General features: G+C 44.2%; 1 protein-coding gene across 1 annotated transcript; it reads right to left on the reverse strand.

The window, feature by feature from the left end:
• Nucleotides 1–5,652: 5,652 nt before the first annotated feature.
• Nucleotides 5,653–11,500, reverse strand: LOC140211440 (major intrinsically disordered NOTCH2-binding receptor 1-like). The gene is made up of 3 exons (XM_072281149.1): nucleotides 11,339–11,500; nucleotides 10,680–10,928; nucleotides 5,653–5,835 (listed from the first exon to the last, which is right to left on the reverse strand). Exons 1-3 carry the CDS (start codon nucleotides 11,498–11,500, stop codon nucleotides 5,653–5,655), a joined length of 594 nt encoding a protein of 197 aa, XP_072137250.1.
• Between the last annotated feature and the right edge of the window lie 15,827 nt (nucleotides 11,501–27,327).

Here is a 27,327-nt window from a genome sequence, read left to right on the forward strand (position 1 = left end):
GTTTCACGAACATAGGTCGGAAGGGATTGAACAAGGGGGGATAAAACCGTGTCGAGGTATGCAGAAGTGAGTTCGGTGGGGCAGGAGCAAGCTGAGACAATAGGTCGGCCAGGACAGGCAGGTTTGTGGATCTTGGATAGGAGGTAAAAATGGGAAGTGCGAGGTGTGGGAACTATAAGATTGGTAGCAGTGGATGGGAGATCGCCTGAGTGGATAAAGTCGGTGATGGTGTGGGAGACAATGGCCTGGTGCTCCTTAGTGGGGTCACGATCGAGGGGTAAATAAGAGGAGGTATCCGCGAGTTGTCGCTGTGCCTCGGCAAGGTAGAGGTCAATACGCCAGACTACAACAGCACCTCCCTTATCAGTGGGTTTAGTAATAAGGTTAGGATTAGTGCGGAGGGAGTGGAGAGCAGAGCGTTGCGAAGGAGTGAGGTTGGAATGGGGACAAGGTGCGGTGAAGTCGAGACAGTTGGTGTCCCGTTGGCTGTTAGCGATAAAGAGATCCAGAGCAGGCAGAAGACCAGAGCGGGGTGTCCATGATGAAGAGGAGGGTTGAATACGGGAGAAGGGGTCATCGGTGGGGGTGGAAGAGTCCTCGCCGAAGAAGTAGGCTCGGAGACGGAGACGGCGGAAGAAAAGTTCCGCATCATGGTGAATGCGGAACTCGCTGGGGTGTGGGCGAAGGGGGACAAAGGTGAGGCCCTTACTGAGAACAGAGCGTTCTGCCTCTGACAGTTGAAGGTCGGAGGGGATGGTAAAGACCCGGCACAGATGAGAACTGGTATCAGAAGGGGGAGGGGGGAGGCTGGGGGTGTCAATGGAGAGGGGAGGGTTGGGGTGAGAGGAAGATGGAGCCTCTGAGGACCCAGGAGCTGACGATGGGATCTGAAGGAGACGGGATTGCAGAGTATTGGTGTGGGAAGGGGAGATGTGATTGCAGAGTATTGGTGTGGGAAGGGGAGACGGGAGTCACAATAGCAGCACATAAAGACCCGGCCTGGAGTTCAAGGCTCGAATCTTGAGAGCTGGGATCAGAGGCGGGAGGGGGGAGTCTGGGGGTGTCAGTGGAGAGGGGATGGTTGGGGTGAGAGGAAGATGGAGCCTCTGAGTACCCAGGAGCTGACGATGGGATCTGAAGGAGACGGGATTGCAGAGTATTGGTGGGGGAAGGGGCGATGGGAGTCACAATAGCAGCACATAAAGACCCGGCCTTTATCACTGGATTATTATTTAGTTTTTGTACCATTCCCTGTAAACTCTATAAACTGCTATGCATGAAAATCCCAGAAAATCAGCAGTTTCTGAGATACTCAAACCACCGCCTCTGGCACCAACAATCATTCCATGGTCAAACCCACTTAGATCACATTTCCTCCCCATTCTGATGTTTGGACTGAACAACAACTGAACCTCTTGATCTGTCAGTAAGCTTTTCATGCATTAAATTTGTGCTACATGATAAGCTGATTAGATATTTGCATTAATGTGTAGATGTACAGTGGCCACTGAGTGTATCTTTTATTTTAAAGATCATACCAATGGTGATCACAGAGGTAAGGCATTGTGCAAAACACATCAAATTATATGCTGAGGAATAATAGGGATGGCCTCTCTTCTTCAGCCGTTTTAATTTCACTCTTGGCAGCAAGAGGACTAAGGCCAATGCGTTCTCCCACCAGTTTGACATCTATGGGGACAACACCAATCCAGAGCCCATCCTTCCTCACATGTGCACAGCTGCTCCTGTGATTTGAGGAACAGAAACAGAGGCAAAGGTCACCCGACAGTCATATCCAAGCCAACTGGATTTCATCACCGGTCTTCCTTCAGCAGATGGGAACGCTACCATTCCAGTAGTTGTGGACTGGTTCTCCAAAGCAGCCCACTTCATTGCTCTCCCCAAGCTTCCATCAGCTCATGAGACTGCCAGCCTCATGGTTTAGCATGTGTTAAGGATGCATGGCGTCCCTCAGGACATAGTGTCTGATGGAGGATCATGGTTCACGTCCTGTTATTTGAAGCTTTCTGTTCTCTTTTGGGAGCCACAGCCAGCCTCTCATCTGGTTTCCACCCCCAATCTGGTTGGCAGAAGATGGCAGTGCGACGCAGCGTGCATGGCCACTCCGAATTGATATCGTATTTGTGAACTAGGATGCCGTGCACAATCCTGATTTGATGGAGACAGCCGTGAGAAGCATGGAGGAACATCTGGAGAAACTTCTGAAATGCCTGCTTCGCTGCCGCTGCTACTGTGCGACTGAGAATCTCCGGAGGGGAAGGCCCCAAATCCTCGGCTTTGCCTATTGCCTGTTGCCAGGGCTGGGGTCAAAGCACTTGGCAGAGCTGGTGCTCGGTGCTCGGTGTGAGAGAGCTGGTCGGAGGCTCAAAGTTTTCGGACGGACTCGGAGTTGGACTGTGGTCAGGTGCTTCCAGGGTGCTGCATTGGCAAGTTTGCGGCGCTGGAAGCTCATGGCAGGGAGAGTTTCTCCCTTCAACCATCTGCGTGAGATGATGGGACTTTCGAGAGACTTTGAGACTTTTTTTACCGTGCCCATGGTCTGTTCTTCTATCAAATTACGGTATTGCTTGCACTGTTGTAACTATATGTTATTATTATGTGGTTTTTGTCAGTTTTTTAGTCTTGGTTTGTCTTGCGTTTCTGTGATATCACACTGGAGGAACAAACTGTATCATTTCTGAATGCATGCATTACTAAATGACAATAAAAAAGGACTGCGTGTCCTCATAATCTAATAATCTAATCTAACGGCCAAACTGAGAGAGTGAATCGGGAGCTGGCAACAGTCCTGCGCCACTTTCTGTCTTCTAACCACACAACCTGGAGCTCCCCATTGGTATGGGCAGAGATCGCCCACAATAACCTCCAGCCACCACTCTTCCCTGACAAGAGATTGACATGGGAGTCCGTGTTGCTGAGTAGTTGGTCCAACACTACAAGCGGACATGAAGAGTGTGCACCTACAAACAAAATGCCTGACAGGCCGAACAGCTCTGCCGACAGGTGAGGCCTCTCAAGCCAGTAAAAAAAAGTCTTGCTGGTGTCTAAACATCTTCCACTGAGAGTTGAGTGCTGCAAATTGACACCATATGATATGGGACCATTTGTAGTGGAGGGGGTTATCAACAGAGCCTCCGGTAAGCTGTGCCCACCATCATCCATTTAGTTTCACCCAGTGGTCCATGTTTCTCAGCCAATGCCGGTGACTTCTGCCCTCTTTGCTCAAGACGCCGCCATCTTCCTCCCCATTTAGTGGATGGGTCCCAGGTCTATTCTGCACAGTGCCTCCTAGTTTCTTGTCCAATGCATGGATTGAGAGGGGTATGACCCAGAGGATATTCTTAGATTCCAGCCTAGGATATCTTAGTCAGGACTCTCATCCCAGCCTTCCAGCAGGCACAGGTGTCCGGCACTTTGGGAGTGGTACCTAGGGCAGGTCCCTGTCACAAGCACGGAATCTGCGGAGGAGCCTAAGCGAACTCACATGCAGGCAGCTGGAAGAAAACAGCAATCTCACATATGAGAATGCATGTTCTAGCCAGCTGGAGTTTCCTAGTATCTGTATTTTACTCCCTTAAGGAAGCACAGCAACAAAAACACTCCCTTGCTCTCTGTTGCCTACGTTCTGGGAAAGAAGACTAGTGGTTTAAATAGATGCTGTTAAAGGAGTGGTATCTGTTCAGTTCAAGGTTAGTGCTTTCAATCTGCGTTGATCGCATGAGTTTTATTTAGCTTAAGAGTTTCTAGTTGGTGGCTCTGTTGGCCTGGTGTTTATTATTTTTCTTTGTTCTGTACAGTTCTAATTAAAACTAAGTGAACTGTTCATTCAGAGTCTGTGTCTCTCCCTCTGTACTTGGGTCGTCACTGAACTCATGTCATAAACTTTAGATTTCTAATGCAACCAGGTTGAAACTGCGGTGAGGGTGGAAGGAGGATGGAGCTGATCCTCTGTCGTCTTGCACTCCATGGCACTGGACGCGGACCTCAATCTGTCATGACACTTGTGGTGGCTGCCTGTGCTTCAGCCTCCCCACGTTAAACAAATTTAGACATAGGTGTTCTCCATTAATGGAATCCACCCTAACATCCCAGATCGACCTCTACAGCCACTTGAGGATCCTTCAAAAGACAACCCCTTAGGACAGGGGTTCCCAACCTGAGGTCCACAGACTCCTTACTTAATAATATTGGTCCACGGCATAAAAAAGGAGAACATCGTACTTGACTTGAGTGATCACGCTGTAGCCTTTTGGAGATAAAAAGGTGGAGGTGTTTTATATTTCAGAAAAGACATAGCAATTCATTTATTGAACACCAAAAAACTGAATGCAAAACCCACCACAAACCCTTTATGTAATCAGGCCAGCCTCTTAAAATGAAACCCCAACTCAATGTTGGTGGTTGTGAATTACGTATATTTCCACCCTTAAGTAACACTAGAATTCATATCCAGTCCTCCCCCCAGAATTCACTAAAGCTGGCCTCGTGAGCCTGTGCAGAGCTCAGATGAGTTGCCTGGCTCAGGTCCCATGTTCCAAGGGTAGAGAACAGCGGGTACCTCTGGCTCATCCAGTGTTAGTTAGCACTGACACGCTTGTGGCCATGTCATGATGCCAGGGGCATGGTAGTGGAATTCTACAAATCTTGGTGGGATGGTTTAAGGCAATCTCCCGAAATACATTCAGGTTTACCCCTCTGACCTATGATAAAAGTCTATTCGCTCCATTCTAAAGCACGGAATGGGCCACCATAAGGGGGCCTAAGGGGATGTTGGTGTCCATCATGGCAGACAAAAACAAACGAGATGGAATGTAGGTCAACAGGAACCCAAGAGTGCTGTACGCCACGATGGGAGGTAGGAACAGGTGAAAAGGAATTGAATTTACTGAGGAGGATGAAACATTTTGTACTTATTCAGGAATGACAGTCACCGTGCTGGGCAAAGCAGCTGGTGCCTCAGTATCCAACTGCAGTTGCCTGATCTGTCAGTTTTTGAGGAGGTCTTCTGACTCAACAGCTTATCCGTTTATTTTAATTTACACGAGATCCATTCTATACAGCTTTGTCTCCAACTTATAATATATAGAGTTTTCTCGTTCCAACTGTTGATAGTGCCAGTAAAATAATGAATACTAAGAGTCATGGAGAACTGTTAGAACATCCATCTTTTTTATTTCACTCTCTTTAATTAAACTGTGCATGATGTACATGACAAACATGTCATATGTTTACGCAAGTTAGAGTAAACTTATAAAGAACATGAGATTTAGAATTCTTTCAGCTCTATTGTTAATCAGCATTTTAATTTTGAGTGTTAGTTTAATACATGATAGTAATAATATGAATATAGTAAGAAGCTAACATTTTAATTGTTGAGGAGGGTGCGAGGGTGGAAGAGAGAGAGGATGATTGACAGCAATGGGATACAAAGTTAAGGTAACCGGAATCACAAAATGATGGTGGAAAAGGATGGCGTTTACAGGGCTAAGAGGGAAGAGCAGGAGAGTGAGATAAATTGGATACTCATTTGAAAAACTAGCCTTGTCAAATATGACCAGTGCTACTTTAAGAACCTATGTATAACATGAACAGGATTACTGAAGTTTTTTACACAAATCTACATTAACTAATTTAGTAGATGACAACAACTAATAGTACAGTAATTACAGTGATTAAAATGCAAGCCGCCAGAACTATCACAGTTACTAATTTACAGCATTTGGCTCTTTCCAGTTCAGCCTCCTTCTTTTTCAGTAAAGAATCGTATCCTGGTGTATAAATGTCATCCAGCCAAAACTTCACGTCATTGGGATCCTCCTGAATGAAAGTAAATCAAATCAAATGGTTGAAATCATTACAAATGCATCTTTTTGTTAAAAAAAGATTCCTCAGATGCAAGGAACGTGACTGTAGGTGTCAAAGCCAGAGCCCAACGGAATTCGGGAAAGAGAGGATTGAAGGAGCATAACCAGACAAGGCCAGTCGTTTTGGGCTGTGCAGGCGCAAGAATAGTTGGCATCGGAGGCCTAAACTGAGCTGCAAATAGAAGGAGGCTGAACTCAAGCAGAGCAGCCATTGTTTGATTAAACTAGTGATAGAGTGTGAAGGCTTTGGCTCAACAGGCTTCAGCATGAACAGACAGAGGCACAGTTAAGAAGAGGCAAGACTTTTTCCTTTTTAGTGCAGAGTAGCCAGCTTCGAAAGCTCCTCCTGTCGGATGTGGGAATTCAGGATACCTGACAGTTTCCTTGATGACTATATTTACGGGAAGTGCATCCAACACCAGCGGCTGACTGACCGGGTCAAGGAGTCGGAGCTGGAATTGGATATACTCTGAGTCATTCGGGAGGCTGAGGATATTATAAACGAGTCTTTTGAAAAGGTGGTCACACCCAGAGTGCAGGCTTCGGTGACCACCAAGAGAGGTAAGGGGATTAAGAAGTCGGTGCAGGGTTCCCCTGTGGCTATTCCCCTCAGCAACAACTATACCTCTTTAGATACTGCTGGGGCGGGATGACCCATCGGGGCATGGCAGCAGCTGCCAGGCTGGTGGCACTGTGGCCGGCTCTGAGGATCGACAGCGAAAGGTAAAGTCAAGCTGTGCTCTAGTTCTAGGGGACTCGAAAGTTAGGGGACAGAAAAAAGATTCTGTGGCCACAAAAGGAACACCAGGATAGTGACTTGCCTCCTTGGTGCTAGGGTCCAGGATGAATCGGAGTGGCTGCAGGATATTCTCAAGGGGGAGAGGGAACAGCCAGAAGACATGGTGCATGTTGGAACCAATGACATAGGCAGAAAAGGGGAAGAGATCCTATGCAGTGAGTATGTAGATTTAGGAAAGAGGCCTAAGAGAAGGACCTCCAAGGTTGCAATCACTGGATTACTCCCTGTGCCATGGGCTAGTGCAGGTAGGAATGGGGTGTTAGCACAGATGAAAGAGTGGCTGCAGAGACGTACAGGGGACAGGGTTTCAAGTTCCTAGATCATTGGAACGTTTCCTGGGGAAGGGGTGATTGTGCAAGAGAGGACGGGTTGCACCTGAACTGGAGGAGAACCAATATCCTGGCTGCGAGATTTGCTCATGCTACTTGGGAGAGTTTAAAACTAGTTTTGCAGGGGGCTGGAAACCAGAGCCCCAGGTCAGTAAGGGAAGGATCGGACCAGAAGACAGATGTCAGGGAAAGTTTTGAAAGGCAGAAATCGAAGTAACTGGTGTGATGGGTCGGATAGTTTGAAGTGTGTATATTTTTAATGCTGGCTGGCTGGTGGTGTAGTGGCATCAGCACTGGACTTCAAAACAAATGGTCCCAAGTTCGAATCCGGCCAACTCAATGCACGCTTTCCATCCGTGCTGGGTTGAGGGTCAAGCTAACAAATCGGCCTCATAATAAAACAGTCAACCGCTACGGAAATGGTAAAAATGTCGCCCAATGCGTCACAAGGTGTGAAAAGGAACAACATCGCATTTTAATGCTAGGAGTACTATGGGTAAGGGTGATGAACTTAGATCATGAATCAGTACAAGGATCTACTAAGTTGTAGCCATTACTGAAACTTGGTTGAGAGAGGGGTAGGAATGGGTAATTAATGTACCAGATTTTTGAAATTTTAGAGAAGATAGAGGAAGAAGTAAAGCCGGGGGGGGGGGGGGATGTTGCACTACTAATCAGGGACAGTATCACAGCTGCACTCAGAGGACATATAATGGAGGGGGGGGGTCAGATACTGAGTCCGTTTAGGTGGAACTCAGGAATAGGAAGGGTGCAATCACACTGAAGGGATTGTATTACAGAACACCCCTCCCCCCTCCAATAGCCGCCGGGACGTTGAGGAACAGATAGGAAATCAAATTAAGGGAATGTGTAAAAATAATGGGGTTGTTGTCATAGGTGATTTCAACTTCCCTAATATAAACTGGGACCTTCTTAGAGCAAGGGGTTTAGATGGAGAAGAATTTGTTGAGTGTATCCAGGAAGGTTTCTTAAATCAATATGTGTATGCTCCAATGAGAGGAGAGACTGTACTGGACATGGTGTTGGGTAATGAGCCTGGCCAGCTGACTGACCTTTCAGTGGGTGAACAGCTAAGGAACAGTGCCCACAACTTTTTAACTATCAGGATAACTATAGATAAGGATAGATATGGTCCTTATAGGAGGGCTTTAAATTGATGTAGGACAAATTACAGGAGCATTAGGCTGGAACTAAGAAACATTAATTGGGAACACCTTTTCTCTGGCAAGTCCACATCAGACATGTGGAGGGTATTTAAAGATCAATTACACAGAGTACAGAAAAGGTATGTTCCTGTCAGAAGGAAGGATGGGGATAGAAAGATAAGAGAACCTTGGACATCCAGAGAGGCGATGAATTTAGTCAAGAAGAAAAAGGAAAAGTGTGTAAAGCTTTGGAAGTTAGGATCAAATGAAGCACATGAGGAGTATAAAGAAGCTAGAAAAGAACCAAAGAAAAGAATTAGGAAAGCCAGGAGGGCCATAAAAAGTCCATTGGCAAGAAGGATTATGGTGAATCCCAAGGCATTCTATACAGAGATCAAGAGCAAGAGGATCACTAGGGAGAGGATGGGACCATCAAGGATAAAGGGAGGAACATTTGCTTGGTTTTAGAGAATGTGAGTGAGATCCTTAATGAGTACTTTGCTTCAGTTTTTATAAGGAAAAAGATATGGAGGACCAGGAGATCAGTGAGTATATAAATATGTTAGGACATTTAGAGTGTTTGATGGCTCTGGGCCTGTACTTGTTAGAGTTTAGAAGAATGACAATGATCTCATTGGGTGGAGCTAAAGATGGCACCAGTGGGCAATTTCTCCCAGCTCATCAGCAAAACAATTGAATTGTTCCTATCTAATAGCTGTATTTTCCTTTTCAGGATGGCTTGTGTCCTAACAGGATCTTTGATCTAAGAACATAAGAAACCAGAGCAGGAGTAGGCCATCTGGCCCATCGAGCCTCCTCCGCCTTTCAATAAGATCATGGTTGATCTGGCCATGAACTCATCTCCACCTACCTACCTTTTCTCCATAACCCTTAATTCTCCAACTATGTAAAAATCTATCCAACCTTGTCCTAAATATATTTACTGAGGTAGCGTCCACTGCTTCGTTGGGCAGAGAATTCCACAGATTCACCACTCTTTGGGAAAAGTAGTTCTTCCTCATCTCCATTCTAAATTTATTGCCCTGAACCTTGAGGCTGTGTCCCCTAGTTCTAGTTGCACCTACCAGTGGAAACAACTGCCTCTATCTTATCTATCTCTTTCATAATTTTATATATTTCTGTAGGATCTCCTCTCATCCTTCTGAATTCCAGCAAGTACAGTCACAGTCAACTCATTCTCTCCTCATAGTCTAACCCACTCATCTCTAAAATCAACCTGGTGAACCTCCTCTGCACTGCCTCCAAAGCCAGTATATCCTTCCGCAAGTAAGGAGACCAGAACTGCGTGCAGTCCTCCAGATGCTGCCTCACCAGTGCCATATATAGTTGCAGCATAACCTCCCTGCTCTTGAATTCTACAGGGACACTCAAAAAGCTGTGGTTCCGCATGACGATATGTTCCCGTTCTTGGAGCTCCCCAATCAGCCACCTGACATTCTCAACTTTCTAGCATACTGCTGGTAACTTCCACTGTGAAGACTGACACAAGACACTTATTCAGATCATTCGCCATATCTTTGCTCCCCATTATTACCTCTTCAGTGTTATTTTTCCAGCTATCTGATATTCACTCTCATCTCCCTTTTACTCTTTACTGTATATACCTGAAAAACAACTTTTAGTATCTGCTTTTACGTTATTGGCTAACTTAAGTTCATATTTAACCCTTTCTCTCCTTATTGTTTTTTTAGTTGCCTTCTCTTAGTTATTAAAACAATTTTCAATCTTTTAACTTCCCACTGTTTTTACTATATTATATACTCCCTCTTTTATGCTGTCCTTGACTTCTCTTGTCAGCCATGTTTGCCTCAACCTCCCTTTGGAATACTTGTTCTCCTTTGGGATGTGTCTGTCCTGTGCCTTCTGAATTGCTCCCAGAAGCTCCAGCCATTGCTGTTCTCTGTTTTCCCTCCTAGTTTCCCCATCCGAACAACTTTGGCCAGCTCCTCTTTTGTACCCCTGCAATTCCCCTTACTCCATTGTAATACAGAGAAATCTAATTTTACCTTCTCCCTCTCAAACTGCAGGTGAATTCTATCATATTATGATAACTGTCTCCAGAGTGTTCCCTTACCTTAAATTCTCTAATCCAATCTAACACAACACTCAACCCGGAATTGCCTTTTCCCCAGCGAGCTCAACTTCAAGCTACTCTCCTCCACATGGCATAATGCTCACTGCGTTCTGGGGTCTACCATGCATTCACTTCACTGTCTGTTTCTTGCACCCCCCTGAACTAGATACTTAATCTATTTTGCAAACACACCAAAATATTCTTTCTAAATCCTTTTACTATCATGTTGTCTCTCTTCTTTTGTTTGAAAAGTTTTTATAATCAATCAATGATTCCAAGCCTCTGCTGCTCTAAGAATTCTCAATCAATTCTTATGTCCAATTTACATTATGATATTTGATAGAAGAGCAATGGAAATGAATGTATTAGTATCTGTCCATCGTGATTTTTTCTATAATATATCACCTTGCTTAGATGCATTGCTAAGTTTGTTTGCATTGATTGTCTGTCGTAGTCCTGAATTGTCCAAGAAGGTTGAGCCTTGCTCTGTCCCCAGCCTTCAACTAGCCTACAGTCTTTGTACAGAGGATTCTTCTTAATGGTTGACTTCAAGGTTAGAGGAGTGATATGTTGGCTCAGTACTTCATCGATGAGAACCGGGGAGTCATCCTTCCACTGCAAGCCGATTGTTCCTACTAACTTTTGGTGCTTACTCTGGAAGACAGTGCATTAACTGCATTATTATCAGAATTAATTTGTGATCTGTTAAAATCCATTGATTTATATCATACAGTAAATCAGATGCAATTAATGTTTCTTTTTCAGTAATGGTTGGAAGCGTCGAGCTGATTTTTTAAAAAATTTAGCAAACTGATACAGCTAATTGTTAGTAGTTGCAAGGATCAATTACATAATTGTATTCAATTGCACTCAGTTTATTTGTCCAACCTGGTCATGTTTGTAACTAAGGGGTCATTTACAGCAGAAGTTTCCATCCTTATTATTTAAGCAAAATTATTTTAATTACAAGGTTAAAGAATATTAGAACAAAATTCTGCAAAGACTTATTTTCATTTCTCATCACAAGAATTAAGGCACTGATCAGAATCGTTCAAAACTCCTACCTGTGAATAGACTTGGTTGTGCCACTGCTGACTGTGCAGAACTGCTCCAGAGAGACCCATGAAACCAACTGGACCAAAACCAGGTCTTGTACTCAATGCCTTTACATCTAACTGCAGAAATTTATCAGGATGATTGTTATTTGGCAAGACAGATAAGTCCATGTTTCACTCTAATATTGCACTCCAGTCACACGTTGGTTCTGACAAGCAATACGCTCACTTCTAAATTATGCAATAACCATTGAATGTTTAGGTAGAAAGCTGAAACACCATCTGTCTAAAGAGCTCCTCATGAATAATGCACACCTTTTGTTGATGGATCACATGTCAGATTACGTGATGGTTTTGAGGCATTATGTAAGGATTGGATGGAGTTGGTGGAAATGAGGAGTTTCCAGCTGTTGATTGGTTGAATGGTCTAAGAATGAAGTGTGTGAACACAAGATTGGGTGTTATTAGCTCCTCACTAAGCTTACTATAAGGGAGACAGGACTGTTACCTGAGTGTTGCAGCCATATTTCAATAGCACCTTTCTTTCACAGGGATGGGAATCTTTAAGTAACTGTAGGAATGGCCAAACTGACAGTTCTCTATGATTACGTAAGTCCATCTGACCTTTACGAGCATTACAAGTAAGACAAAGAATATTTAATCAGATACTCATCTATTTTGTGTCACCTTAAAAAGCTGATTATGTTGTATTAGTTAATGTATTGTCCCTGCCCGTTTTCCCTCTCCTGCATATATTTTCCATGCTACAGAGACAGATTCCGTGGACTAGAAAGATTGCTGCATAATTACTTACAAAACTCTTTAACAAGTAACCAAAAAAATTAAGTATTTAATTTTCAGATGACATATTTTATCTTGGAAAAAATAAAGGTTTTGCATCTTATCCAAAATCTTATAATTAAGCTTTTTGCAACAAGGAAATGTTATTGGCATTTCAATTGGTATTTCAAACATGACTATGAATATACAAACTTATTCTATATTTCCTGCTGGTATCAAGAGGAAATATTTCTACATGGTTCTCTTGAAAGTCCACCTCCTCCAACTTTATTTACTGCATTCAGTGCTCCCAATGTGTCCTCCTCTGCACTGGTGAGACCAAGTCCAGACTCTGTGACAGGGTTGCAATGTGCTTGTGCTCTGTCTGTAATGGCCATCTCAAGCTCCTTTTCCCATTCCCACACTGATCTATCAGTCCTTCGCCTTCCTTACTGCCAGGGTGAAGAAAGCAGAAAGGCAAATCGTGTATTTCCTGGATGATCTACAACCCAATAATATGAGCATTGAATTTTCCATTTTAAAGTTATCTTTACCTCCTGTGTTTCCCTCCCTCTTCTTCTGATCCATTTTCAGTCTTCCCATTTTTGTTCTCATTCCCATATCCACCCTACCCCCACCCAGCCGCCATTCCCTATGCTTTTAAATATTTTCAACCCACTCACTACCTACACACCTTTCCCTCCTTATCTCCTCCCCCACCTGGGTCTATCTCCCCTTCATCTCTCCCTTAATTGTTCCTATTATCACCTTCCTTACTTATTAGATTCCAGTGCTTGTGACATTTGTGACCTAGTTTATCATCCAGTGGCCTTTGCCTTCCATCTCCAGCCCCCACCCCCACCCCCGTCCATGAACCTGACTCCATCTACCCATTATCCTTCACCCCTCTTTAGTCTACATGTCAGCCCTGACTTCATCCCTCCCGGTCTCACCTTTATTCTTGCAATCTTTGCTCTCTATCCTCAATCTTGATGTTGGATCTTAACCCAAAACACTGTCAATTCCTCCCCAGGGAACTTTGAAGAAGAGGAGGTGCTGCACAATAACACATTGTGAGCTTAGGCTCCTGCACAATGCCCACCTTTCACCCACCCTGTTGTTCCTGATTTTCTCTACTTTCTTTGCTGTTTCCTCATGAGAAAGACTCCTAAAGATTAGCTTTGCTTGTTACATGTACGTCGATGCAAACAGTGAAATGTGTCATTTGCGTCATATCAATGTTAAATAGGGTACCATGAACAATTCTGATTTGATGGAGACAGCCATGAGAGCACGGAGGAACATCTGGAGTAACTTCTGAAATGCCCGGTTTGCGCCGCTGCTACTGTGCGATGGAGAATCTCTGGAGGGAAGACCCCAAAATCCCCAGCTTTGCCTGCTGCTGGCGGCCGGAGTTGGGGTCGAAGCGCTCGGCAGAGATGGTGCTCGCTGCTTGGTGTCGGAGGGCTGGTCGGAGCTCGAAGTTTTTGGATGACTCAGAGTCGGACTGTGGTCGGGCATGGCAGGGAGAGTTTTCTTCCTTCTCCCGTCTGCGTGAGATGTGGGACTTTCGAGAAACTTTGAACTTTTTTACCGTGCTCATGGCCTGTTCTTCATCAAATTATGGTATTGCTTGCACTGTTGTAACTATATGTTATCATTATGTGGTTTTTGTCAGTTTTTCAGTCTTGGTCTGTTCTGTGTTTCTGTGATACCACACCGGAGGAATATTGTATCATTTCTTAATGCATGCATTACTAAATGACAATAAAAGGGGACTGTGTGTCCTCATAATCTAATCTAATCTAATCTAATCTGCAACAATTATGCTGGGCATCTCGCAAGTGCTGCTACGCTTCCGGCACCAATATAACAAGCCCACAACTCGCTCACCCTAACCGTACTTCCTTGGAATGTGGGAGAAAGATATGAGCACACACAGGAAACCCATGCTGAATGCAGAGGGAACATGCAAGCTTCTTACAGACAGTGGCAGGAATCGAACCCTGATCTCACATCTGGCACTGTAATAGTGTTACACTGACCGCTCTTCTCCAGTGTTGAAGGCAGAACACAATGACTGGAATGAACTCTCTCCAAAAGAAATCAGAACCAATCTAGAACCAACACAAAGGTATTGACTGTGGTGAAAATTCAATTATGGAATGCAGAAAGCATGATCAGAAGTGAATCAACAAAGTTTAGAGAACAAATTAGCAAACAATTTGAAACTGCTGAAATATGATGTAATCTCTTTCCTAACTAATCGCGCAAAGTATTACAAATCAAGTTTATTGCAACATGTCACAAAAGGGTCATTGAGCAGGCATATTGCAATGTTAATAAACCATTGAAAATACTAGTATAATTATGGAAAAGATGTAGCATATGCAAGGATCAATGCACACATTGCCATATTTATTCATCCATTTTTGACTGAGAACCAACTCCGGCGTTAATGAATTTTTTACCTTTTTTATTTTAGGAATTGGCTCAATGCTGACATCAGGTATCCAGGCAATATGTCCTATTGCCTTAAATTTGCCTTATAGTCCCAGTCTTTGTACCCTGTAGACAGAGGTGGAGGAAAATAACGAAGATAATGTACATTTAATAAGAAGCAAGTTAATGAATTTTGGCTCATTTATTGCCAACTTTCTCTTTTGTTATAATTTTGGAACAAAGTGCAGTTTTCCCAGAGTGTTTTATAAACTTCTAGTGTTTTCAGGCCTGCACGTGTAGGCTCCTTCCAGTCTCCAGCCAGCTAACAAAAGTCACCTGCCACTTGTTTCCAACTCATCGCCTCATCAGCCAGCTCTCATCCACAATCCTTATTCACTCACATGAACCAACCAGTTTCAACCAAGTTTTCAATTGCCTTGTTGTGTTAAGTATCTGTTCTCTCTTGTGGCCTCTCATGGCTTGTAATTTTGCAGTTTATTAGTAAGATGTTACTTATTGCTAAGATGTCTCTGCTGCTCTGCTTTTGGGTTAAATCTCCTCTACATTTCCTGACAGGTTGAGTGACCCAATGATTGACCCAGCAGAGTATGCGTGGTTGTCTGTTGACAGGAGCGTCTGATCCCAAACCAGCAGGAAGCCACTCTCGACCAAGTCTCTGCCTCAATACCGCAACCATGCACCAGTTAACCTCCTCTCTCTGAGCCATGGAGTCCAGTGCCCAAACACGCTGTTGGGTCCACAGCCTGATGGTGTATTTTCCTGTCCCAGTGTGTCTTAGACTTCGAGCTCCAGCCTTCTCTGTATTCTATAGAATGAGCAAGATTGCCATTGTCATCTCTCTCTTCACTGGGTGAGCTCTGACCTGGTCTGCCACTAAATGGGACAATAAAAACCATCATTTAGATTAGACTATGAGGACACTCAGTCCTCATTTATTGTCATTTAGAAATGCATGCATTAAAGAATGATACAATGCTCCTCCAGTATGATATCACAGAAGCACAAGACAGACCAAGACTAAAACTGACAAAAACCACATAATTATAACATAGTTACAACAGTGCAAAGCAATACCGTAATTTGATAAGAGCAGACCATGAGCACAGTAAAAAACAGTCTCAAAGTCCCGATAGCCCCAACATCTCACGCAGATGGTAGAAGGGATAAACTCTCCCTGCCATGCGCTTCCAGTGTCGCAAACTTGCCGATGCAGCACCCTGGAAGCACCCAACCACAGTCCGACTCTGATTCCGTCTGAAAACTTCGAGCCTCCGACCGGTCCTCCGACACCCAGCATCGAGCACCATCTCTGCCGAGCGCTTCAACCCCGACCCCAGCCGCCAAGCAACAGGCAAAACCGAGGATTCGGGGCCTTCCCCTCCGGAGATTTCGGATCACACCGTAGCGGCGGCAGCGAAACAGGCATTTCAGAAGTTTCACCGTATGTTCCTCCGTGCTCTCACGTCTGCCTCCATCAAATCAGGATTGTGCACGGCATCCTACTTGACAGATAACAGATATCATTCACCGGAGAGGCCGCCCGCGCTGCGTCATGCTGCCATCTTCTCCTCCCACAATAAAAATGAACAATTCACCACTGCATGTGCTGGATTTTCTACCATTTGGGAAGTGGAACAGGGTAGCGGATCAGGTACTTCACCTGCGTTAAGGCTCACACTCAGTGCTGGATTACACCGTGGAATTCAGTCAGGACCCTTGTTGCAGAGTGCAGCTGGAATGCAGAAGCATTGCTGGCCCGTTACCATCACGGCCACTCAGTGCATTAGAAGGACAATATGTCTATCAGCAAGATGCCCACAGACCTCGAAAGCCTCATCACCTTGGCCCTCCAAATTGACAAGTATCTTATACAGCGATGCTCCAGATCATCAGCCAGAAGGGTAGTTCTGTTCCCAGAACCATTTCAGGCTGCAGGATCTCAATTGGCAATTGGTCCACGTCCCCTGCAGATCGGGAGAGCACTCTTAAGCCCCCATAAGCATGAGAGTTGGTGGGGAAACAGCTGTGATGCCGGTCATCCACACATCAAATCCCTGCTGCATCCGTGAAGAAGACACCACCAGGTAGAGATGAGGCCTCTTCGCCTCTTGTTCCAGCACCATAGCCCAACCTACACCCTCTGTGCCCCTCTACACCCCGATAGCTCTACACACACAGAAGATTCCAGCCAGCAGGCAGCTTTCTAGACCAGATTCTGTGTGTGCAGCTTAGATTCCCCACCCAGCCTGTTGCTAACTCTGCTGCATCATGGTCATTGAGGGATGTCCCTTGGGGTCTGGGATCGTCAGAGTGAGCACACAGCCAATGCACATCAGCATTAAGGAACATCTTGTCGTTCTCCTCATTGACTCACCCAACACTCCTCTCATCTTGGGTTACCCCTGCTCTCCACTCACGCCCCTCACTTTGCCTGGTCATCTGGTTCACTGCTGAGCTGGGGACCCACCTACCTGTAGCCTCAGTTGCCCTTACCCCGTAAAGTCATGGAGATGGAGGAAACTCTCGACCTCACCAAACTTCCAGCGGTATCACGACATTGCCATTGCCTTCAGTAATAGGGAAACCAGCACCCCACTTCTTCACAGTCCTGATGACCTCATCCTGGGTAACACTACCCCCCAAAGCCATCCATTCTCCCTCTCTCCTCCTGATGCCCAAGCTGAGAACAACTACATCACCAAAGCATGACAGCATAGCTTTATTTGACCATCCCAGTCCCCAGCCAGTGCAGGATTCTTCGTTGTCAAAAAGAAAGATGGGGGTCTTCGTCCCTGCATTGACTACCGTGGACCGAACAAGAATGGCTATTCTCTCCCATTGATGGATAGTGCATTCAGAACACACCACGGGGCCCAGATCTTCACCAAACTGGATCTATGGAGCGCGTACAACCTGATCTGCATCCGCCAGAGAGATGAGTGTAAGATGGCATTCATAGCAACCGCTGGCTACTACGAGTACTTTCGGATCTTACTGCAGTTCATCTGTTTTCCAAGCCTTCATCAATGAAATCCTCCGAGACATGCTACACACGTATCTGTTCCTCTACTTCAACGACATCCTCATCTTCTTCAAGGACCCCAAGACCACATCTGTCACACTATACAGTCGTACAGTGACTCCTCTGCACTGCAAATTAGAAAAATGCTAGTTTCACACCCCAGTCATTTCCTTTTTGGGAAAGTCCTTTCATCCCAAGACATAACCATGGACCCAGAGAAAGTGTGCGCTGACATTGAATTTCCACAACAGCACTCCCTCAAGCAGCTACAATACTTCTTCGGCTTTTCCAACTTATATGGCCGTTTCATCAAGTGCTACAGCCAAATTGCTGCTCCTCTCACCTCCCTCACCCAATCACTACCTCACGGATAACCTGCTCTGCTGCCGCAGACCATGCGTTTGAGGAGCTCCAGAGATACTTCACCACTGCTTCCATTCTCCACCATCCGAACCCCTCTGGACCTTTTGTGGTAGAGATGGGTGTACCTGATGTGGTCGCTGGGGCCATCCTCTCCCAGCGCGGACTGGATGGGAAGGCACACACTGTTGCTGCCTTCTTGCGCAAATTTAAAGCTACACAGTGCTGTTATGGAGTAGGAGACAGGGAGTTATTCACCATTAAATGGACCTTGGAGGAATGGAGATATTGGCTGCTAGAAAACACCGAGCCCTTCCTGATTTGGACTGACCATCAGAAACGGGTATCTAACTGACCCACTACCTCAACCCAGGTCAGGCTGCCTGGGCCTTCTTCTTCAAGCTATTAAACTCACCACGTCCTCCAGGCCTGGCTCCAAGAATACTAAGGTGGATGCCCTGTCATGTCAGTTCGACCCAGCTGAGATGGAGATCGATCCTTAGCCCAACATTCCATCCTCCCAGATCTTCGCCCTGTTCATCTGGGACCCTGAGAACCTGATTCACAAGAGCATAAGCCTATTCTGGCCAACACACCTGACAACTGCATGTACGTGCAGGTGGCCGTGGGCTCTTGGTTACTCCAGTAATCATGAGCCACATGCTGGAACCTGGATTTTCTGCGACACCAGTTCTGGTAGTCCATTGTAATCACAGATGTACACCAGTTCACCACAGCCTATCCTCAATGTACCCAGTTCAATTCCTCCACCCAGCAGCTCCCTGGGCTCCTGCAGCCCCTGCCGGTCCCTCGACACCAGTGGTCCCACATCGCCATAGATGTCAACATGAATTGCGGCCTCAGTGATCATGACATTGGTGGACTGGTTCTTCAAGGCAGCCACTTCATTGTTCCCCTTAAACATCCCTCAGCTGCTGAGACTTCAGACCTGGTTCTCCAACATGTAGTTCATCTCCATGGTTTCTCCCAGGACATTGTGTTAGACTGGGGCCCACAATTCATCTGCTTCTGGCGAGCCTTCTGCTCCCTCCTCTGCACTTCAGTGAATTTGTCCTTTGGTTGTATAGTGTTATTACTGTGTACCAAAGAGGACAATATGGGTGTTCCCAAACCAGAAACCATGTATGCACTGGGAGATCCACTCTCTACTGAAGTCTTGAACGGCAGTTCAAAGCAGAGAAACAAGAAATCAAGATACTACTTCTATAAAACTATCCAGGATGCCAAGAGACAATGCCAGTCCAAAACTGAGTCCCAGACCAGCTGTCACTTATGGCATGGCATACAATACATGCTACGCAGAGTAAGTCAAGCATCATTGCCAACAACAGCACTCTCCTTCCCAATAAGCTCAACATATTTTTTTTGCATGTTTTGAACAGAAGACTAGAATGTCACCACTCGCCCTGACAATCTCCAATGCATCTGAACCCACAGTTACTGTTCTGGATGTAAGATCAATCTTCTGGCGAGTGAACCCACAGAAAGCATCTGGCCCAGATGGTGCGAGATTAGATCTTGCTCGGGTTAGCTGGTGTGTTTATTTGCAGAAATTTTTAACCTCTCCTTGATTCAATCCGATCTTCCCACCTTCTTAAAGACCATTACAATCCCAGAACCTAAGGAAATCAAGGTAACATGCCCAACTGACCACTACCAGCTGGCTCTGTTGGTCGCCATCATGAATTGTTTCAAGAAGCTGGTTATGTCACACAGCAGCTCCAGCCTCCCTCACAAACTTGACCAACTGTACTTCACCTACTGCTGAAACAGATCTACGGCAGACACCATTTTGCTAGTTATTCACTCATCCCTGAAGCATCTGGATGGTAACGACATTTACACTAGGCTATTGTTTATTGACTACAACTCTGCTTTCAGTCCTATAATTCCAAACAAACTTATCTCCGGTCTTGTAAACCTGGGCCTTAATACCTCTCTTTGCAACTGGATCCTTGACTTCCTGACCAACAGACCGCAATCAGTAAGGACAGGCAATAATGCTTCTGCCATGATTACCCTCAACACTGATCCCACACAAAGCTGCGTCCTCAGCTCTTACTCTACTCCCAATACACGCATGGCCATGTGGCCAGATTCTGCTCTAACTCAACTTACAAGAAGGGTTCCCTACCTTTTTTATGCCATGGACCAATACCATTAAGCGAGGGGTCTGTAGACCCAAGGTTGGGAACCCCTGATCAATTTTGCAGATGATACCACTGCAGTGGATTATCTCAAATAACAATGAGTCGGAGTACAGGAAAGAGATTTACAGCTTAGTGACATGGGTTTTGTTTTGCTGTTGTCATTTTGTTTTGTCACTGTTGTTGCTTGTGGTGTTCTGCTGAAAACTGTAGGCATTCTATGTTGGCGCCAGGACATGTGGGAACTCTTGGGTGCTGCCCCCAGCACATCCCTTAGGTTTTTAATGCAAATAATACACTTCACTGTATGTTTTGATGTACATGTAACAAATAAAACTGAATCTGAGGAGACCATCAACAGGGCACTTAAAGGAATAGGATAAGAGCGGACTATAAGCCAATTACGGGAAATGTTATGAATGCAGTCTGTCCGAGGCTTGAAAAATGTAAAGCTCATTCCTAAGGTACACTGCAATTTTATTGCCATTTCAGTTGTTTTCCATTTTTCAATGGCAGGCCTTTGATGATTTTCCACTCACAGCAAAAGACATTGCCGTCTGTACAGAGGAAGAAATTGCATGAAAATGCCTTTTCAAGATGGAATGAGGAAATTGGATCCCTCTGGAAAAGAGCATGAGAAATGAGTCGGGTTGCCTGAAATGGGACTGATGTGATTCAGGGAGAAGCTCCTCAGTCACTGCAAGTACCGACTGAAGGGCACCCTGGAAATGTTTATTTGTGACAGACAGGACATGCAAAATGTTGGTAGTGGGTCATCAGCAAACTGCAGTGTAAATTTTAATTTGAGAATGATAATAATACTACCTTTTATAAATCTAATTGTGTCGGCTTGAGGAGCTAGAACATGGACCAGTACAGCACAGGAAGAGGCACTTTGGCCAACAGTGTTGTACCAAACTAATATGGCTAATGATGCCTAATTGCACTAATCTTTTCTGCCTGCATGTGGTCAATATCTCCACTCTCTACCCTTTAATGATAAAGCCTTTTAAACACTGCTATCATATCTAAAGACAGATGGATGGACTATAGCCTCTTCCTATATTCATTGATATATACCCAAAACTTTGATGATTCCTTTCTCCTAAAGATGCTACTCAACCTATAAACACATGCGATCTGCAGTTGCTGGAAATCTTGAGCAACACACACACCCAAAATGCAGGAGGAACTCAGTAAGTTAGGCAGAATCAATGGAGGGGCATAAACAGTTGACATTTTGGGTCAAGACCCTTCATCAGGACTGGACAGTAAGGGGGCAGGAGACAAAATAAGAAGGTTGTGGCAGGGGAAGAGGTTCAACTTGGCAGATGATAGGTGAAACCAGGTGATGGGGAAGGTGGATGGGTGGGGGAGGGACAGTTAAAGTAAGAAGATGGGAGGGGTAGGTGGAAAAGGTAAAAGGCTGAAGAATGAGGGAATTATTTCTGAACCCCTCTTGTGTATTTCTTTATCAACACCATGAATCCACCATTTTCTGATTTCAACATCCTTTTCAAAGTAGTCTCTGATTAACTGCTGCTTTAGTTTTCATCTTCATTTGCAGGAATGTAATAACCTGCCTCAATGACATTTGTCCAATAAAATATTTGTCCACCAAGATGAAATGCTTTGAAGGGTTGGTCATGAAATATATCAACTACTGCCTGAGAAGTGATCTGGATCCACTCCAATTTGCCAACCGTCTCAACAGGTCAACAGCAGATGCTAGTTCATTGGCCCTTCAATAAGTTGTGGAACACCTGGACAATGAGGGTGCATATGTCCGGATGCTGTTTGTTGATTACAGTTTGGTATTCAATACTATCAACCTCTTGAAACACACCACTAGGCTTCAGTACTTCCCTGTGCAATAGGATCCTCCATTTCCTCACTTGCAGACTGCAGTTAATACAGATTGGCAATAACATCTCCTCCACAATCACCATCGACACAGATACACCACAGGGCAGTGTGTTTAACTCCCTGTTCAAATGACATTATACCTAAGATTGTGTGGCTGCATACAGTTCCAATGCTGTATTTAAGTTTGCTGATGACAGCCCTGTGGTTAGCTGAATTAAGAGTGGTGATGAATCATCATGTGGAAAGGAAATTGAAGGTCTTGTTGAGTGGTGCCACAACAACCATTCATTCAACATCAGAAAAACCAGAGCACAAATCTCAACTACAGGAGGAAGAAAGAGGAGGTCCTGTTGGGTTCTGTCCATTTGGGTTATGTAAGCACTCAGTCGGGATGTTCACTTTCCTTGTTATGGGCCTGTGCATGAGGGTGATTGGGGGAATGTTGGATAAGAAGATGACAGCCTGGTGTACTAAATGTGAACAGAGAAAGTAAAGTTATTACAATGAAAGAAAGCCTTTGTTGTTTGAATGTTAACGTTGGTAGCAGAGGATGCTTAAAAACAATAAGGTTCCATTGGCATTCGATGAGAACAAGCTGGAAAAATGAGATTGGAGTATGGACTTGGGTTACTGAGCTTGAGAAGAAGTAGGACCTTGCAGTTGTACTGTCACTTTTGGGAAGAGTGAGAGAGACTCTGATGGGAATTTCAGTAGAAGACTTGAACAAAGATGACAGTATGACTGCACTAATAAATGCACTTGAATCAGTTTATCTGACGGGAGAAAAGGATTGGATTTATGAGACATACTCAGATTTTGATAAAATTTCCAGAGATACTTTTACAAATATGACTGATTATATTAATGATTTTGAACACAAGTACAGATACAAAATGGAACTTCCTGATGCAGTATTAGCTGTCAAATCATTGGATATTGTGTATCTAGACATAAAGGACAGATAGTTAGCGTTAACTGCATGTACAGAACTTACATTTACATCTATGAAAGTGGCATAGAAGAGGATTTTTGAAATTAAGGTTGCAAGACAACAATTGGAATTAGTTGGAGTCAGAAAATGGCATACTTTACTGAGCAGAAATGAGAGAGGAGCAAGCATATATCCCAGAGTGATCAGATGAGGATACCATTACCTGGCACAAATCCACTAGATAAATATGGCATGAGTTCGAAATGTGCTGTTTTTCAAAGTACTTACCACTGGGCAATAAACTGTCCACGCAGAACCGATTAAGCTAACTGAAGAAAACAACAAATCTGAAGATGTAGAAGAATGCTATGTAACATTGCTTGCAAAGGCATCACTTACCACTGCAGAGATTTTGATAATAGAATCTCTAGGGTCTGCTGTTATTGATACAGCATGCGCACATACTGTGTGTGGAGAAAAATGGCTTGATAGCTATGTAAGTGAATTAAACAAGAATGAAGTGCATAAACTGGTGAACACAGATACACAAAGCATTCAGATTTGGAGATGGAAAGATCATTTATTCTGCTAGAGAGTGAAAATTCCTGCAAAAATTGGGCAGGCAAAATGTTACACCTATAAAGGAGTGGTACCAGTGTACATTCCATTACAGTTGAGTGAAACTTCCCGACAGAAAGTGGGGGCAGTACTGGAGATGGAGAATGACCAAGCAATACTGTTCCAGCAGCCAGTGTCTTGAACTCACCAGCTCTGAAATTTGTGTGAACATTTTATAGAAAGGCATCACTGAGGATCCATGTGAGAATAGGCACAGAGATCATGACCCCAGATGAGAAGCACAAAGCGTTGTTCAAGCTTCACAAGCAGTTTGGATTTGCTTTGACTGCTAGATGCAGTTTACTTTTCCATTCTAAAGCAGATAGTTGACAGCTGTGAGACATGCCAAAGGCTTGGCAAGTCCAAACCTAAGCCTACAGTTGGTCTGCCACTAGCAACTGAATACAATGAAACAGTAGCCGTGGACCGACATGAACTTGAGTAAGGTGTGTGGTATCTTCATATCATTGATGAGTTCACACGTCTTAATGCTGGTAGCATTGCAAACACAAAGAAACCCTCAGTGGTAGTGAAAAAAAATTCATCCATTCCTGGATAAATGCATGGCCCATCTCAAAAATTATTCAGTGAAAATGGAGGTGAATTTAATAATGATGAATCCAGAGATATAGTGGAGAACTTCAACATTGAAACAAAGACAACAGCATCAGACAGTTCTTGGAATAATGAACTTCTGGAGAGACACAATGAAGTGCTTACTGAAATAACGCTGAAGGTAAAGAAGAGCAATAGCTGTGATTGGAACACAGCTACGGAGTGGACCCTTATGGTGAAGAATATCATGCACATGGTTCTAGCCTGTTTCAGTTTGAGTTCAACCAGAATCCAAACCTTCCCTCTGTACTGGTTGACAGACCACCTGTTCTAGAGGGCATTACATGGAGTGAACGGGTTGGGAAGCACATTTCAGCACCTCATGCATCAAGGAAGGCTTTCATTGAAGCAGAGTGTTCAGAAAGAATTTGAAGAGCACTGAGGGCACAGCTCCGTCCTACAGATGAGAAATTTGAGAAAGGCGGCAAAGTGTGTTGTAAAAGGCGAGACTATACAGAATGGAAAGGTCCTGGAGTTGTCACTGGTCAGGATAGAGTTGTGGTATTCGTGAGACATGGAGGTATGTATGTGAGAGTGCATCATTCCAGACTACTTAAAGCAGAAACGGAAGACAATCAGAACTTTGTGGAGAATGACACAAAAATGAAGTGCATTTACCTGCTACAGTGTCACAAAGCAGAGACAGAACTGAGAAGAGTACAGTTGAGGACCCCACAGAGTTGCTCAACAGTGCTGAAGAGAGTGCAGTTGGGTACTCAACAGACAGGAACAGGAATCATCATGTGCCAAGACAACATGGCAGCTTCAGTCTTAAAACAGGACAAACTGTGAGACTTATAGACTAAAACAATGGTATCTCATACAAAGTTGAAATCTTAGGACGAGCAGGCAAAGCCACTGGGAGAATCAAAAGTTGGCATAACTCGAAATACCTAGAACCAGTCATTGTCACTGACTCTGCAGCGTCTGTTGACATGTCATGTGTAGACAGACTTCATATTGAACCAAGTAAAGATCAGGTTGGACTATCTGGGAAATGTCAAGGTGAAGATGTCCTAGAAACTAAGGAGATGTCATTTGAATCTGCTAAAAACAGAATGAAATCAGAATTCTGAGAAATAATGGAGTGTCTGAGGAAGTCAGCGACTCTAGCCAAAAGACAGTGTCTACAAGATGGGTGAGCATCCTGAAAGAAATCTCGACAGGAATTACACCAAACGCACGTCTGACGGTTAGATGTTTTGAGGAACTGAACATAAAAGAACTCCAGAAAGATTTACCAATATGTGCATCAGAGTCTCTCCAATAAGTTCTCATAGTGATATGCCCAAAGCATTGGCAACCTCATTGCATAGACATAAAATCTACATTCTTACAGGGAATGGAACGGTCATGTGACATTTACATTCAAACCCTGCCTGAAGACAGTAGTGAAGGAACACAGTGGAAACTCAAAAAGTATATGTATGGTCTAGCAGATTCATCACTTTACTGGTATAAAAGAGTCAAGGAAATAACGTTGATAACAGATGGAAAGATGTCACAAGTGGATCCAACTGTTTTTTTACTAGTAAGATTCAGAATGTCATGTAATTGGAGTACTTGCCTGTCACATAGATAACTTTATATGGGGAAGCTCACAAACTTTGCCACAACAGTCATCCCTTCAGGTTGAGCATGAGGAATATGAAAGATTCTGCTATGTAGGGATAGACATCATCGTTGTTGATGGAACAGTACAAGTGCAGCAAGAAAGCTACATCAGGGATCTTCGCATAATCCGCATGGAATCTTCACATGCACCCCTCAGTGAAGCTGAAGCTGAGCAAGTCAGGTCAAAGATAGGTCAAGTTCTATGGGCGGCAACTCAGAGCAGGCCTGACAGCATGTTTGATGCCTACAACTTGGCATCCAGCACAAATCCCACCGTGCAAACTTTACATGAGGCAAACAAGATACTGTGCAGAATTCAATCTGAAAAAAATAGTCTTGAAGTTTCAACAGCTTGGAAAAGATGGCTCACTGAGGCGCATTGCTTTCAGTGATTCCTCACTTGGAAGTCTCCCTGATGGAGGTACTCAAGGGTGACATTTTATTGTACTGATGGAAGAGGGGGGAAGATTTTTACCTCTCTGTTGGCAATCAAAAAGGACCTGAAGAGTTGTACGTATTATGTAGCATGCTGACAGGAGAAGTCCTGACGAAGGGTCTCGGCCCGAAACGTCGACTGTGCTTCTTCCACCAGCATTTTGTGTGTGTTGCTTGAATTTCCAGCATCTGCAGATTTCCTCGTGTTTGCAAGGAGAAACGCTTGCAATGTCTGACGGTATTGACAATGCCATTTATATGACCTCACTTTATTCTGAGCTTGTCTGTGGCGACCCAAAGAAAACACTGCAAATAACTTGTGTCACAGACAACTATCATCTGGTTGATGCCATCAAATCCACCAAGTCAGTTACAGAGAACAGGTTTCATCCAGAGGTAAGCAGCATCAAGGAACTCATCCAAGCACAGAAAATTCATCATTTGCTATGATCAACTACAAAGGAGCAACTAGCTGACTGACTGGCAAAGAAGGAAGCACCAGTTCTTGTGCTGCTGAAGGCATTTGATACCTTAAGAAATATCCAAAAGGATATCTGAGTTGATATTTATCATTTTTTATTTTGAAGTACTCTGAAGGCATTAAGTATGCGTAAAGGGTATCTGAAGAAATTTATTAGGCCTAACAACTACAGGTAAAAGTAATACATCTTAACCAATGGACATTTATTTTTTTATACATAATAAGGATGGGAGATTGTTAAGTTCTGCTCATTTGGGTTATGCAAGCATTTAATTGGGATGTTCATTTTCTCTGTTATGGGCCTGCACATGAAGGTGGTTGGGGGGAAAGTTGGGTAAGAAAATGGCAACCTAGTGTATTAAACATGAACAGGGCAAGTAAAGTTGTTGAAATGAATATCTTGCCTTTGTTGTTTGAACTTTAACAGTCCATGAGCAGTCCTCATTAGGGGAGCGGAAGTGGAGGGGGTCAGCAGCTTTAAATTTCTTGGTGTTAGCATATAAAAGGATCTGTCCTGGGACTAGCACACAAGTGTCATCACAAAGAAGGCACGACAGTGCCTCTGTTTTCGTAGAAGTTTGCATAGATTTGGTATGCCACCAAAAAACTTTGACAAATGTCTATCGATGCACAATGGAGAGTATC

This window comes from Mobula birostris, chromosome 17 (genome assembly GCF_030028105.1).
Source record: "Mobula birostris isolate sMobBir1 chromosome 17, sMobBir1.hap1, whole genome shotgun sequence".
In the NCBI taxonomy this organism is placed as follows: Eukaryota; Metazoa; Chordata; class Chondrichthyes; order Myliobatiformes; family Myliobatidae; genus Mobula; species Mobula birostris.